Source organism: Gopherus evgoodei, chromosome 1 (genome assembly GCF_007399415.2).
Source record: "Gopherus evgoodei ecotype Sinaloan lineage chromosome 1, rGopEvg1_v1.p, whole genome shotgun sequence".
Lineage (NCBI taxonomy): Eukaryota > Metazoa > Chordata > Testudines > Testudinidae > Gopherus > Gopherus evgoodei.
This window is the reverse complement of record NC_044322.1, coordinates 17425809-17442355: the sequence shown is the minus strand read 5'-3', so window position 1 is coordinate 17442355 and position 16547 is coordinate 17425809. Positions and strand designations below refer to the sequence as shown.

The window sequence follows — 16547 nt, the reverse complement described above, 5'->3', positions numbered from 1 at the left end:
TTATTTACTTTACATACAAAAATAGTTTACTTATATATTATAGACGTAGAAAGAGACCTAAAAACTCTAAAATGTATTACTGGCACACGAAACTTAAATTAGAGTGACTAAATGAAGTCTCAACAAAGAGAGTCCTGTGGCACCTTATAGACTAACAGATGTATTGGAGCATGAGCTTTCGTGGGTGAATACCCACTTCGTCGGATGCACACCACTTCTGAAAGGTTGCCAATCCCTGGCCTATGCAGTACTTCAAAAATTACTACTAAAAACGATCCACTCTCCCATCCCTTGCTGTTTAATTTCCCCTTGGCTATAGGGCAACCAACCAATCAAGAGCATGTTTAATGAATTTATATTGGCTCTGAAAATGGTGTTCTGTAATATTTTATCCAAACAAAGACTTCAAATGTAGTAGATGAGGCACGTCAACTGTTGTAGGGATGGTAAACCAAACTGGGGAATGGAACAATATCTTTGTCAAGAGTGGAAGTCTTCCATAAACAAAGAGAACAGATTGAAAAGAAGAACCTCACATTTTTATGTTGTTTTTTAGAAGCATATGGCAGTTTAATTTTCATTTTTACAGGCTTAACGCAATGTGCTGGTTTCATGCTAAGCAACTTGTTGTTCTCTTGTAGTTCTAATGCAGTGGACGCAAGCTTAGAGACACCACAGGAAAGCTCAAAGAAGGTAGCCGTGTCACCAGGAAAGGTAGGTTCAGCGTTGATGTGCTGGAGATCGTTTTTTAAAGCTATTCTCTTACCACTTCGCCACTCCACTAAAAACCAGTAAGAATTTGGACAGAAGAATAAAAACTTGAGGTATAAAGTGATGAATTGATTCCTGTTCAGCCTGTTTGTGTGGCAGAGAGAAAATCTTCATCTCTTACCTACATGTAGCCAATAGCAACCTCTTCACCCTCCTGAGAAAATTGCCTCCATTTTGCTTTGTTCCAGTTTCAATTGAATCTTCTCATAGGTCTGAATCCTTTTTGGGAGTCAGTAGCAGAAATGAGGCTATCTAAGGGCTTGTCTTCACTACCGCACTACATCAGTGCAGCTGCCTCGATGTAGTGCATCTAGTGAAGACACGGGAGAGCGTCTCCCACCCACATAGCACAGTGTAGACAGCACTTTAAGTCGATGTAAACTTACGACTGTCGGGGGGTGGTTTTTTCACACCCCTAAGCAACGTAAGTTACATCTGTGGTAGGAAGAGAGCAAACAACAAACTAACTTTCTTAAAGTTATAGTTGCCAAGCAACAAAAATGCAGACTCTGCTTCTAATCCTAACCACTAACTAATATTTGAAACATGGGCTTTCCTTATTACCACATAGCAGAGTTTTAAAATAAAGTAAATGCCCTAAATTACTAAATGAATACAACCAATTAAATTAATACAATACATTTGACATAAGCAATAGTGTTGACAAGCCCTAAGGGCTGGTCTGCACTGGAAATGTACATCAGCGTAGCAATGTCTCTCAGGGGTATGAAAAATCCACCAAGAGACGTAGTTAAGTCGATCTAAATCCCAGTGTAGACCGTGCTAGGTTGATGAAAGAATTCTTCTGTTGATCTAACTATCGCCTTGAGGGGAGGTGGATTAACCACGACAGCGGGAGAATCCCGTCTGTCACTGTAATGTCTCTAGTGAAGTGCGCTGCAGCTGTGCTGCTATACTGTTTTAAGTATAGATGTAGCCTACTTCACAAAGGTGGGGTTTTCAAATGCCCTGCTGACTTCAAAGGGAGTAGAGTTAAGCCAAGCATTTCTGACAATCCTTTACCGTCACTATTTTGCCATGTCCTCAGTCTGTCTTATAAGAGGCCTGCTTAAACCTTATTCTGCAAGGGTGAAATCACTGCGTTTTCATGTTTCTGTTAATGCCATTAAACATATGACTTAAATTATATGTCCATTCTTTTCTAGCAAAGGAAAAACCCATTTAATGACTTCACTGCACCAGAACAGAATGTAAAAAGTAGGAACTCAGAAAGTGGAACAGTTGGCCTATCTCAGATGCCAAATGAGGGTAAATAATTTTTTTTTAATCTCCGTGGACTCTGAAATTCTTCGGGGTATTGTGACCAAGTTAACTGTTGCTTTTCTCACACAATACATTTTCTAGGGGGGAAAACCTTTTTAAAATCCTGCAATAAAGCAAGACATGGCAGAATTTTACCTGTTGTTTTATGAACCTGTCTCCAGCCTGTTCTTTAAGCTGTTCATTTTAAATCTGCATGTATAAAAATGTGACCCCCTGAAGATATTAAGAAAAATGTTTCACCCAAATAAACTGATCTGTCTACTCCTTTTCCCCACCCACACCCCAACCCTAAACCTGCGTTAGGTCATCGAGGGTAGGTCTATGCTGCAATTAAAAACCCACTGCTGGCTCAGGTCAACTGACTTGGACTCACAGGGCTCAGGCTGTGGTGCTCTTTAACTGTAGTTTAGACGTTTGGGCTGGTGCCCAATCTCTAGGACCCTAATGTCTAAGCCTGAATGTCTATACTACAATTAAGCAGACCCTTAGCCTGAGTCAGCTGACCAAGGCCAGCTGCAGGTGTCTGTCTGCAGTGTAGACATTCCAGTAGCCATCCAGCTGAGAAGGGCAACTTCTGTATTACAACCCTCTTGGTGATTCAGCAGTAAGAGAGCAGTTTAAGATATTCTTTTTTCTGTCTTTGCAGCAGTCCCAATCACTGCTGCTATTACTCAGCAGCAGGGGATCAAGCTGGAGTCCCAACATTTGATCTGGTCCCCCTGTTGTTTCTTAGACGCATAGACTTTAAGGTCAGAAGGGACCATCATGATCATCTATTCTGACATCCTGCACATTGCAGGTCACAGAACCTCACCCAGCCACTTCTATCTATAACAGACCCCTAATCTCTGACTGAGTTACTGAAGTCCTCAAATCATGATTTAAAGACTTCAAGTTACAGAGAATCCACTATTTAACCACTATTTAAGTGACCCGTGCTCCATGCTGCAGAGGAAGGAGAAACCCCCCCAGGATCTTTGCTAATCTTCTTTCCTTCGTTCTGTTTTTTAGATTCCTCTCTTTTTTCCCAAAATATCATTCCTAACCAAACAGGAGCTAGAAAATGATGTGCCTTAATCCAGTCTTGCAAAATTGTAATGAGAGTTTGCCAGCCCAGGCATGAAAATTACTGACGTCCTTTCTGCCATGATGCTTGCTAGTGGGGGAAGAGGACAAGTGTATACTACTTGCATTTTTTTTTAAATACTTGTCCAAAGTGGGCAAGTTTTACTTAGTTCCATCTGACCCTGAAAACAGTCTACAAAAATTGATAGAAACACAAACACAAGACATGATGATATAATTGAGCTGTATAAGAACTGAGTTGATTAAAGGTTTACTGTGTTCTAACTTTGAGTCATTATGTTTCTCTGCAGTAGGAATGTTCTATTAGTCAGCACTCTATAATACAAACAAGTTAAATTTAATATAAAGTTTGATAATCTATTAGTTTTCCAATGTATTTGTTCCAAGAGTGTGTACTTTTTATACTGCTGAATGCTTTGACTGTTAATGTTGTCTTGTCTTTTTTTGCATTGCATGCTAGAGCTGCAAGAATGTCTTCAGCTTGTCTTCCTGTGTAGAAACACTTGGTGCTTTGACTAAATGCATGTTCTTAAGCTTGAGATCTGTTTTGCAGTATGTTTTTACCCTTTCCCTTGTATGCATGTCTTGTCTTGCAGACACACTGTCACCTTCAAAGGAGACCCAATCCAAGAGAAATGTACTAAATAATAGGTCAGAGGAACACAGGCAGGCTTCTGGAGAACAAAATGATGAGTCACAGAGAATTGCAGATCAGCCTCCTGTACCCAAAGCTAGAAAAGTCATCTACAAAATAACAGATCCCATACTGGAGAAAGATGGTTCTTTTCCCAAACCTGCTAAAAGGACTGATCGGGTTAGTGGTGCTGGTACGCCACCGAGGGGCATTCTGAAACGCAGTTCAAGTTCAAGTTCCACTGATTCAGAAGTTCTTCGTGTTAATCAGACCTTTGACCATCAGAGTAAGACTAGTTTGCCATCTTCAACTGTTCTCGAAAGAGTAGCTGAGACTAATCCTCCTGCAGAAGACCCCTCACAAAATTCACTGGAAAGACTAAAACAGGTCAGGTTCTCTTCCAGTATAGGTACAAAACAACCTCTTCAGAGCCCCCAGCTGCAACATGGCAAAGATATAGGAGAGTTTGACTTACTGGAATCAGACTATGTTAAGAGTGCAGAAAATGACAGTAATAGGTTAGATGCACTTCAGAATGAACAAACCCTCCCTGTAAAATCTCCACGCTCCCAATCCTCTGCTTTAGATGTTAATGCAAGAGACAGAGATGTCTCCCAAGAAGACACATCAGCACCATATTCTTCTGATGCTAACAGGTCAAGCCTACCAGTTACTGAAACCTTGCAGCTTAAGACAAGTCTTCCTATGGAACCTGTAACACCAAGGAAATCCTCCAGTAATATCTCACCAAATATCCAGGAAGTGCAAACTGTTGATGAAACATTGTCTCAAAACATATCCAAACAGTCCCCAAATCCTGACTTGGAGTCATCCAAACACAGTATTGGTAAGAGAACAACACAAGTCAAATGGGTTAATACTGAGAAGAGTAAATAACAATTTTGAAAAGATTCATAAATAACTCTGCTCATTAATATTCCAGTCACGAGAGAGAGAGAGAGCTTTCTGTATTCAGAATATTTCTGCTTGCTTACTAATTTACCAGTTTCACACACTAAACCACATGCTACGCATTGTCTGAACATTCAGTCTTTGGGAATGTGCTCGATTGATCAATTTAAAAAAAATATTTATTTATTTTAAACAGAAACTGGTTAATAACATGTCCAGGCTAAAGTGTGGATATGCATATTTATTATCAACAAGAGACAGTCAGTGGTGGACCAACCATATACTTGCTCAGGCAAAATATGCTAGCTTTGCCTGCATAAGGACTGAATAAATTAGTCCACTATTGTCTGTTAGTGGTGGTAATGGAACTATGATTTGGGGATTTATTTTTAACGTGATTAAATACAAAGCATGGCAGTTAAATGATGAAAAATCCACTTCTGAGTAAGAATCAAAATGCCATAATTTTAAGCAAATGTAAGTTTTTCTGCAGAGTGAACTTTTTGTAAGGTTGTAATTTGGATTAAGACTTTACTCATTCATAAATTGCTCAAGTTTTATTCTACAAGCCTATTTTCATTGCTGTGCTGCCAGTATATCAATGTTCTTACCTGGAAATATTTTTTTCAAGCTAAAAGAACAAGTATATGGGATATATCTGTGTTTTAGCTTGTGTAACATGTAGTGGGGGACTTGGTGGAAAGTGAAGCATCATATGGATGTCTAGAGGAGTCTCTTAACCCACTAATTATATTTTATAAATACCTTGCCTGCAATATGATGCATTTTAAAAGCAAAAAAATAGCTCTAACTATTTTTATGTACCCCAAGAAGAAATTCTGTGGATTTTACCCCATATCAGGATACGGCTAACCCATCCCTGCCAAAGGCAGGAAAACCATTCCAACCTTTCTTCCAAATTGGTGGTAAACTTTGATAGGCTCCCAAGAACCACCCCTCTTCCCCATCATATCACACTTTTTTATTTTGGCTTTTTGATTGCTGTTTTCATGTAAACAGTTGTTTTTAAAATAACAACAGCTATGGGAAGGGGAAACAAGCTAGCACTACTAGATTTTTTTTATCAAGGTGGGTGGAAAACCTGTTTCAGCACAATCATGTTTATTGACTCCTTATCTTGAAAGGTGATTTTATGTTACAGATCAGCAGCCACTTTCTGCTAAGACAAAATCTCCTCAGGTGCCAAATGCCAGCTCTGCAGACCTTCAACAAGGTAAGCCTGTTCTTGTTGAGGATCAAAGTGCTAAAACCACTTCCAAGCCTGACAAACATGCTGCTGAGTTAATGAAGGTAGCTGATGAGTCCATATCAAAAGTATTAGATTGGTTTAAAAGAAGCTCCAATACTGGTGATGAGAATACTCCATCGGTAGCCTCCCAAAGGAGAGAGTCCAAAGAAGAACTGTACTTATCACCCAGGACAAGAGTTATAACTACAAAAGATAGTGGACTAAGCACAGATGAAAATACACAATTGATTGACTTGTCATTTGGAAATAATGGGAAACCAAGCAATGTTTTGAAACCTGCAGCAGCTGATGCAGAAGACATACAGATAATAAAAGTAGGAAAAAAAGAAAATCTAAGTCAAGAGACTCAAGAAACAGACTATAACAAAGGGCCTATTGTACTTCGAAAGAGCAAAAATGGTAGAGAGAAGATGCATTTACAGGTCACTGATCTTCCAGTTACTAAATTAGATGAAACAAATATTCTTAAAAAATCAGCTGCAGAAGGCAAAAGGTTATACAAACCAGAGGATGAAAGTGCAGCGTATAAAGAACCAACATTTCTTACAGAAGGAAAAGGTAAACCAGGTTCGAAGAGTTTCAGTTCTCCTGAAAAGCTAAATGAAGGTTCACTATTGAAAACTAATGTGCAAGTTCAGAAAGAGGAAGAGAAAATATGCACGATCAAATCTCTCTTGGAAGAAGACCATGTTCAGTCACAGACTGGATTTGATAATAAAGGAACAGAGAGAAAAGAACCTGGTTTACTTGATCAAGGAAGTATGCAACTAGATCCAAGTAGTCCTAGGACAAAACTACCTGTCTTGCCACAGCATGAATCCAAACAGCCATCTCCTGTACAAATCTCAGATGAGGATACGGAACTAAAGAAAAGTGTAAGGGATATTAGGGCCTTCTGGGAAAGTAACAAAACTGGACCCAGGCATACAAATAAGGAAGGCATTTTAAGTACTACCCCATCAGCTAGTAGCACAGTACAATACACCAATAAAGGAAATAGCAAAGTAAAACCCACTGATGATGCTGCAGCATCTCTATCAATTGAATCAAAAGATCAAAACAAGTATAGTTTGGTTACCTTCAGAAGAGTTGAACTAAGTGATGACGAGGCATCTAAAGATAAATTTCTAAAGTCTTCAAAAACTGGGCCAGATATAATGGCTAAATCCAAAGCAGACCATACTGTTGAGAAGTCCAGAAAAATACTTCAGTCTGATGGTAAGGTTAATGAATTTACAAAATTGCCAAAAGCAAATAATTTGCAACCAAGAATTGGTTTTACTTCTACTTCATCAAAGAAGTATGAAGATGGGAAAGAAGTGTCTTCAGAAAATGACAGAAATCCCTCTTCCACACAACAGAAGCCAAATTTTAAGGTTTTGTCTTTGAAGGATAAAATAGATGAAGAGTCTAAGAATCAAATTTCCAACCCACTGCAATTTCAGAGTTTGAGAAGTTTTTGGGATATTGGACCTAAATCACAGAGTAGGACCAATATGAAAAATGAAACCACTTCCCCAGGTAATATTAGTTCAGTAACTAACAAAAAAGAGTCAAAGGAACTTAAAGAAAGCAGAGCAGAGACGAGCCAAGAAGTAGTGATGGTTCAACAGCAAAATCAACTTCCCGAGAGAGATAAAACAATAAACTTCAAAGTACCTGAGTCACCTAGACAGGAAGGGCAGCCCATTCTTTGGTCAGTGAATCTGACAAGAACAGAAAATACAGAATCTCTCCAAACAGTGGGGGAAAATGTAGGAAAGTCAGTGATCTCAAAACCTAAAGAAAAGGTGGATCTTCCAGAGCAAGAAGTTAAAGAATATATAGAAAAAATGAGTGTTCCACCAAAAGAACAGCACAGCACATTTAACAATGGCTTACAGAAACTGCTTAAAGAAATATCTGAGGCACCCTTGCCATCGATCCAACTAGTTAATGATAAAGGTGTTCCAAGAAAAGAATTGGGAATTGATGAACACCTAATTGTTTCTGTAAAAACAAAGCAGAGCAAAACTGCTCCCACAGACTCCAAGGAAATAGCAGTATCCCCTGAAGAGGAGGTTATAGAGACTGTAGACAAAACTTTTGCTCCATCAAAGGCTCAACTTGATGCATTTAATGCTGGGCTAGAGAAACTGCTAAAGGAAACCTCCAAAATATCATCATCTTCTAGTCAGAACATAACAGAAAATATTTCTGAAGAGACAGTTTCTTGTCCTGGGCAGAGAAGATTTTTTGAAAAGGTGATGGAACGGAGTCACAACACTTATCCTACATCTCAAAGAGAGGAAGTGCTTCCTCAAGAAGTAAAAGAAACTATAGAAAGAACAGTCGTTCCACCCAAAGATGAACTTGATGAGCTAAAAATTGGTCTGGGGAAGCTGCTTAAGGAATCTGACGCTTCCTGTCCATTGCATCAAGCAGCAGATGTGGATGAGGGTATCCAGAGAGAGAAGTCTCATAAAGAATTCATTCCAAGCTCTTCCCAAAAGGCAATGTGTCCTGGCATAACTGCTTATGTTGTGACCCAGAATGAAGCACAGCCTCCTGGAGAGGCAGTCTCAGAGACTGTAGAAAAAACCACAGTTCCACCAAAAGCTGAATTCCATGATCTGGATGCTGGTTTAAAGAAACTACTTAAGGAAGCATCCGCAATCTCATTTTCATCGTACAGTGTAGATAACAGTAAAAAAGCAGTGTCTGAGAATGTGCCTGAAGAAGATCAGCGAAGATATTATAAGCGGATCACAGAGACTGACCAGGCTATTTCTGTTACTGCCCAAGGAAGGGTTGGGGCTCCAAATGTAATTGGGACTGTAGAGAGAAGTACAGTTCCATATCCGGATAATGTTAACCCAATCAATACATGCTTGGAGAAACCAAATGAAAAAGCAGCTAAAGTGCTGTTACCTTTATATGCAAAAAATGGAGAAAATGTAAGCTCTCGGCTAGAGGATCAGATTGATCATCCTGTTTCTCCTGGTAACCATCATGAAGTGACTGAAATACTAGTAAAAACAGTTCAGCCAAAACCTGAACTCTGTGAATTTAATGCTAGTTTGCAGAAACTACTCAAGGAAGCTTCTGAAATGCCACCCTCTGAACAGAAAAGCTTTGACAATGAGATGCATGTTAGGATACAGTCTAATCGGAGTGTGAATTCCTCTTACCTGCTAGATATTGACCATCCTCAAGAAGTAAAGGAAACTGTAGAAAAAGCTGTTGCTCCTTCCAAATCGGAACTCAGGGAATTGAATTCTGGATTAGAAAAACTGCTGAAGGTGGTCTCTGAAATGCCACCTTCTGAACTAAAAAGATTGAACCGTGAGATGTATAGTATGGGGAATGTTAGGATACAACCTAATCAGAGTGTGAATTCCACTTACCAACAGGAAATCAATCATCCTCAAGAAGTAAATGAAACAGTCAAAAAAGCCGTTGCTCCTTCCAAAGCAGAACTTAGTGAATTTAATTCTGGGTTAAAGAAACTGCTGAGGGAAGTCTCTGAAATGCAAACTCCTCAACTGAAAAACACGGACAATGTGATGCAGAAGAGTATGGGGATGCAGCCTAATCAGAGCGTAGACTTAACTTATCAGCCAGATATTGACCATCCTCAAGAAGTAAATGAAACCATAGCAAAAGCTGTTGCTCCTTCCAAATCTGAGCTTGGAGACTTTAATGCTAGTCTGCAGAAACTGCTTAAGGAAGCCTCTGAAACTCCACCTCTTAAGCTGAAGAGCGTGGATAGCGTAATACAGGGTAGAACACAGCCTAATCAGAGTGCATATTCCCCTTACCAACAAGAGATGGACCATCCCCAGGAAACAGAAGAAACTGTAGAGAAAACTGTTGCTCCAACAAAAGCAGAATGCAGTGTATTGAATATCTGCTTAGAAAAACTTCTTAAAGAAGCATCTGATGTTTCATCTCAGCTGCCAATGAAGATGGGAAAACAGGAAAGACCCAATAACTCTGTGTCTCAAGCAGAAAAGGAAAGTCTAGCCATTAAAATGCCACTTGCTGGTCCAAGTGCTTCAAGTGGCTATCGCACAGAGTTTAAGATACCAATCAAGAGAGAGACTTTGAAACAAAATGACAAAGCCCTAAAGGAAGATCTTGTGGTAAATGAAGTGAGAGGTTCTACTCTCCCTGTAAGAAATGTAGCATTTGAGAAAACAGTACAGACTAACCTGGCATCACCTGACGCACTTCTCAAGGAAAGAGAGAATGGCGCGGCTGTTTTCAAGACGCATAAGATGAAGATAAAAAATGAAAATGAGAGAGAGGAAGCAGCAGGAAAGGAGGTTGATAAAAGCGCTTCCTTAGCAGATGCCAGTGAGGCAACATCTGAAGTGAATGCACCATTTAGATTCAGGAGACCAAGCACACCACTTAAAGATGATGATCGCTCCTCCAAAATAAGTAAAGTTGAGCTGGTCCTAGCATCTCCTTATGATGATGATGATGACGCCATAAGTTTTGGCTCTGATCTTTCAGGTTCAACCTGTGAGCATTTTTGAATTCTTAAATCAGTGATTCTGGATTTTTATTTCTTCTTCTTCTTTTATTAATTTAAGAATAAAGCCTAGAATTTTTTTGATAATGTACCTTAAGAATGGTGAACCAAAAGCCTGACTGAGATTCTCATTCATTTTCTTAACTGAACCATCTGGGCATCTTTTCTAATGAATTTTTTTAATGCCTGAGTCAGCAGCTGTTTTGAAAAGACATGCATTCAGTGTGACTTGCAGAACGGGGATTTGGGCTGGAATAACCCTATTGCATGCCCATAGAGAGAGAGAGTCTGGCTTTCTGCATCTGTTTCTTCGCCTTGTGGCAGTTTGTTCAAAGTGGGAACAGTGAGTTCCATTATTTAAACTTTGGACTTTAGAGCCTTTTTTTTTTCTTTTATCTTTTATCTTTTTTTTTTAAACAGTGTTTTACTGGCTGATGTAAGAAAGGGGCCCCATTAGCAAGCGATATCTGGCTAAACCAGATATTTGCTTCTGCTTTCTAATGTGTACTTACACCACAATGTGCAAAGGAGAAGGCCCACCCCACCTTAATCAATTCATTGTGGCAGCCTGTTGCACCAGAACATGGGGCTATGTTCACTTAGTGTTATCTTCCACTGAAAAATTAGTATTCAAATAGAGATACATCTGGAACAGATGGCAACACTAGAGTGGCTCTGGTCTCCTGTACAGTATGAGATAGGCAGTGCCAATGTAAGTAAACTATTGGAGTCGCTTCAGATGGAGGGTTAATTTAATATTTGTTCCAAGAAATCAGGATTGTTCCTCTTAACTGGAGAGACTGAGAAACTGGTGAAATTTGCAGCGGCTGCCAGCTGTGATCCTTAATTCCTCACTCTTAACTCGGGCAAAACCCAACTGAAGCCAATGGAACTTCTGGCCTAAGTGAAGAATGAGTAAATATTGAGCAAGGGCTTCAGGCTTTGCACCGTAACTAAAGCGAAGCATTTTGGGTCACTTTTGCTCATGGGGAGGGTGGGGGAAGGTGGCAGAAAGGGATTTTTGAAGGGATGAGATGGCATATGGAACTGCCAACTGGGACAGATGAGACCATTAACTTCTAAAATCTGAAATCTGTCCCATGGTGGTAGCAGTTGAGTTTTCCTATGGCTGCTGTTTGGACTACATGACACGAATTGTGGTCTCTGTTGTTGTTTTTTTAAATTCAAATAGAAACACATTCCCATTATTAAAATAACCCTCACTGTTAGCACCCAAAGTGATATTCTCCATCAGGAAGCAGTTCTATAACAGGGTTTGGTTTTCTAGCTAGACTCCTGCTTATTTGTAGATACAGCTGTGTCAATGTGTCCATCTCAAGCAATGAGTCTGAATTAGTTTGCCTACCTCTAGTATGTGTGTATGTAGACAAAAAAATAGGCCATATGATCACGGGGCACATCTGTTGATCAGTAGGAGTCCTAAACACACACACCGGAGGGTAAATTTTTGCTCCGTAACTCTTAAAAATTACTGTAAAACTTCCTTTTTTCCCCCAAGTCAATACAATGCTGCCATGGCAGCTTCCAGTTAAATCACTTCTAAAATATGTATTCCTGAAAGCCTGTGTCCAAATAATATAAGCTATTAAATTCAGTGACTATTGATCCTGCTGGTCTTTGGTAGTGCATGTATTTTTACCTAGTAATTTAGAATTTCATTATGTCTCCAAATCCATGACTAAACATCTGCACCTTTCCCTCATTTTTCTTTTGGTCTTTCACAGTTGTCAAAACTAGAATTTTTAATGTTTTGCTAAGGGTTAAATATATCTCTCCGTTAGTTAAAAATAGCCATTGATTTCTTAAGTGGCTCTCATTTAAAAAGACATGTCTGTCTGTTTGTGCAGTGTTCATGTATTTTGTCTCGTGACAGGTTCAGAAGAATTAGATCCTATTTTGAAGGCTTTGAAAAGGAGTGCAGATAGGCAAAGGCCTTCCAAAAGTCTAGAGGACATTCCATCAGCCACATCAAGTGAGCACAAAGCTTGTCTGCTGTCTTCCTTGCCCCCAACTAAGCTTAAAAATACTTATTTACGGTACTGTTCTTCCATACATCTTCACCAACTGGCACTCTAATATTCCAACCATGGGTTTCGGCAGGAAAACTATCCTCAGAATGAGCATCCAAAATAAGTAAATAAATAACTGCCATACTTTATAACTTGGCTTCTGAATAAGAAGTAAGGAGCAGTGCTCTAGTCTAAATGGTGCTTTTGACCAGGTTTTGATTTCAATACTGAATGCTCATTTTGAACACTTATTCCTGTATTTCATTCTCAGTCACAGCTGAATATAAAATAAGATTCTCTTTTGCACATTTAATTAAGACATGCTTTCTCAACCCCTTCTTTCATCTCCTCTCACATTCCATTCAGATGGCCATCTTTGTAACAATGATTATACCTGCAGTGGCAGGAAATAGGCAGCAGGCAAGGATGCAACTGCCATGTCCATTCCTAATTCCACTAGCAAGTTTTAAAGATTTACTTAATGCTTTTCTGCCACTAGCTGTAAATCTATAAATGTCTGGGTTATGACTGAGAAAACATTTAATCCTGTCCTCCCATTTGCATGGGTTTTTTTTGTTTTGTTTTTGTTTCATTTTTAAAGCCAGATTGGCCTTGAGTCTCCTGAAATGATCTCAATGGTTATAGTTTTCTCTTGTGAGCCAGCTCTATTTATAAATAACTTGCATGGAGTTTACACAGGAGTGCTCATGTAAATGTATCCACTCAGGAGACTTCTGAGAAATATCCATTGAACTGGTCTTAATCAGTATGGCTTTGCTCAGTAGTGGGCTTTGTGCTTCTTATACAATAAGGGGATGTGTAAGCACCCAAAGGAGCAACAGATCAATATCTACTTTCACCCACAAATGGATATGGGCCCAATTAATGAGTGGTGCAAGTGAGAGCAACTGCACTGACTTCAGTAGAATTACACCTACTTGCACCAGCAGTAAATTTGGCTCTGAGTTCCTATTTAAATTATGCAATCAAATATACTTGTATTCAGAATTTCACTTACTCCTATGTTCATGGTTATGTATTTTTCAATATCTTATTGATTGCTGTGCATAATAGGGAAAATGTGTGAAACTTCATGCATGTAGAAATTTATGAATAGAGCTTTGGGTTTTGGAAGGAGCTGGCCAATTCAGGCATCTTACAGTAGTTTAAAATACAGACATAAGAACTCTCTGTCTCTCTCTTTTTTTTAATATGCTGTTACTTATTTGTAACTGACTATAGGACCTCAGGCATCAGTACAGCACTGTACTGAGGTAAACTGCATTAAACAATGACAAGAGAGTTCCCTTTATAGCAAACTAGTTGAATTTTGTAGTCAAAGTAGAAAGTGTTTTATGGACAGCATTTAACTTTGTGCATTTAACCTTGGATGTGGCTCTGCTGATTTTGACCTTTATTTCTTATAAACTCTGTGGCTGCCACTATAATCCATACTATCTTCCTGAACAGCAAACTTACTAACTGTTACTTTTTCCTGCACAGATAAAGGAAAAATAGATATTCCAAAAGAAGAATTAGTACTTAGTGCTGAAGATGGTAAATATCTTCTTTGTGTCTGCATGAACATAGTATTTTTTTCAGTGTCCTCCACTTACTAGCCAAACAGTTGGTGAATTTCAGAATTCTATCACTGCTGGTAATTTACTTTAGTTAATTTCTGCATGATTTAAATACGTGGGTAGCATTTCTCTACCTTTGCTTTTATTTCTAAACAATATGTTACTATTGTTATATCCCACTATTGTTGTAAGAAACTTTGTTGGTCACACAGTGTGTTATCTGGGCTTGATCCTTCAGGCATTCCACATGTGTCGTGACCACTGAAGTCAATGAGTGCTTTGGGTATTGACTCAATGAAGAATTGGGCTGCTAAAATATCGAATTAGCATGCTCATTTGTTGCACTGTAAGATGGTTCTATCCAGCAAAGCAGAGACTTAAGACACAAGTGGATTTGCTTGCTCTGAGATAATGGATAAGCCACTGGCTTGTTTACTCTTGATGCTGATGATCTACTAGTTCACTTATAAATTCATCTGGTACATTGCATGGGCCAAATTCAACATCATATATGTGCACAAATCTCCCACTGATGTCATTGAGTGAGTGTTTTTAAATATGGACTAATGGATCCTGAATTTAAAACAGTAAAAAATGACTAGGTTACACTGAGATAGTGACACTGCATATGGTGGTATATAATGCATTTTTACTTCCTTTTAAGTGTTATCCAGTGGCACCACAGTTCTAAAACTAGTCACACTTAGTTGTATTTATTTCTGACTCTCTTTTAGGGGCTTCAGTGTGTTTTGTAGTTAGTCTGATCATAGCGCACTTTGGGCCCTACGCTGCTGTTCATTGCATGGTGCAGTGAGTAATCAGTGGGCCTTTTAGCATGTACTAAAGCATTTCCCTGAACTGGGGACATAACTGTGGATTTCAATTAAAATATATTTGAAATGTCTACATATAATTGAGCTGAAAGGGTGGGGTTTTTGTCTTTTCAAGCAGCCAGATTATTTTTGTGCTCCAGTCAGTCATGGTAAAGACTGACACAAATATCTGTTCTGACAAATATAGGCTGGGAGTTTCCAAAGTGCTCAGTACTTGGTCAAATGTTGATTTCAGAGGCAGTGGCCTCGAGTCAGTACTGAAGCATTTTTTAAAATCCCGCCTTTAATGCTTAGACTTCACTTGCTCACGAGGTATTGCATCGGTTGCACTCCAGATTGTCAAAAAGGAAAATGCCCCAAATGTATAGTGAGGGATGATATGGGATCTTGGAAATCTAGTCCAATGATGATTGTGAAGGAGGACGAAAGATGATCTTCAGGTTGATGTATAAAGTGTCTGGTTCTACAATCACTATACAAACTTGGTGACAAGTTTCAGAGTGGTAATCTTATTAGTCGGTATCAGCAAAAACAACGAGGAGTCCTTATGGTACCTTAGAGACTAACAAATTTATTTGGGCATAAGCTTTCATGGACTAAAACTCACTTCATCAGATGCATAGAGTGGAAAATATAGAGGCAAGTATAAATACACAGCACATGAAAAGATGAGTGTTGCCCTACCATGGGGGGAGGGGGTAAGTGCTAACGAGCCAATTCATTTAAGGTGGAAGTGGGTTATTTTCAATAGTTGAAAAGAAGGGGTGAATACTAAGGGAGGAAAAATCACTTTTGTAGTGTTAATGACGCCAGTGTAATCATGGTGTCCCATTTCAAATAGTTGACCAGACGGTGTGAGTATCACCAGGGGGATGTTAGTTTTTGTAGTGAGCCACCCACTCCCAGTCTTTATTCAGGCCTATTTTGATGGTTTCCAGTTTGCAAATTAATTCCAATTCTGCAGTTTCTCGTTGGAGTCTGTTTTTGAAGATTTTTTTTGTTGAAGAATTGCCACTTTTAAGTCTATTATTGAGTGTTCAGGGAGATTGAAGTGTTCTCCTAATTGTTTTTGAATGTTATAATTCCTGATGTCAGATTTGTGTCCATTTATTCTTTTATGTAGAGACTGTCCAGTTTGGCCAAAGTACATGGCAGAGGGGCATTGCTGGCACATGATGGTATATATCACACTGGTAGATGTGCAGGTGAATGAGCCCTTGATGATGTGGCTGGTGTGTTTAGGTCCTATGATGGTGTCCCTTGAATAGATATGTGGACAGAGTTGGCAACAGGGTCTGTTGCAGGGAATGGTTCCTGGGTTAGTGTTTTTGTTGTGTGGTGTTTAGTTGCTGGTGAGTATTTGCTTCAGGTTGGGGGACTGTCTGTAGGCGAGGACTGTCCTGTTTCCCAAGGTCTGTGAGAGTGAGGGATCGTTCTTCAGGATAGGTTGTAGATCCTTGATGATGCGCTGGAGAGATTTTAGTTGGGGGCTCTAGGTGATGACTAGTGACGTTGTGTTACTTTCTTTGTTGGGCCTGTACTGTGGTAGGTGACTTCTGGGTACCCTTCTGGCTCTATCAATCTGTTTCTTCACTTCATCAGGTGAGTATTATAGTTTTAAGAATGCT

At 39.2% G+C, this 16547-nt stretch overlaps 1 protein-coding gene across 9 annotated transcripts in view; it reads left to right on the top strand.

The window, feature by feature from the left end:
• The window catches only part of SYTL2 (synaptotagmin like 2), a 64833-nt gene that overhangs the window by 32016 nt on the left and 16270 nt on the right, over positions 1-16547 (top strand). For 4 of the 9 annotated variants that reach the window (XM_030558683.1, XM_030558643.1, XM_030558673.1 and 1 more), the window contains exons 4-9: positions 642-714; positions 1938-2040; positions 3738-4622; positions 5850-10466; positions 12371-12469; positions 14010-14063. In XM_030558683.1, coding sequence (XP_030414543.1) covers positions 642-714; positions 1938-2040; positions 3738-4622; positions 5850-10466; positions 12371-12469; positions 14010-14063 — 5831 coding nt within the window. The remainder of the gene's footprint in view (positions 1-641; positions 715-1937; positions 2041-3737; positions 4623-5849; positions 10467-12370; positions 12470-14009; positions 14064-16547) is intronic. The other 5 variants (XM_030558664.1, XM_030558654.1, XM_030558699.1 and 2 more) reach the window with 4 other exon arrangements.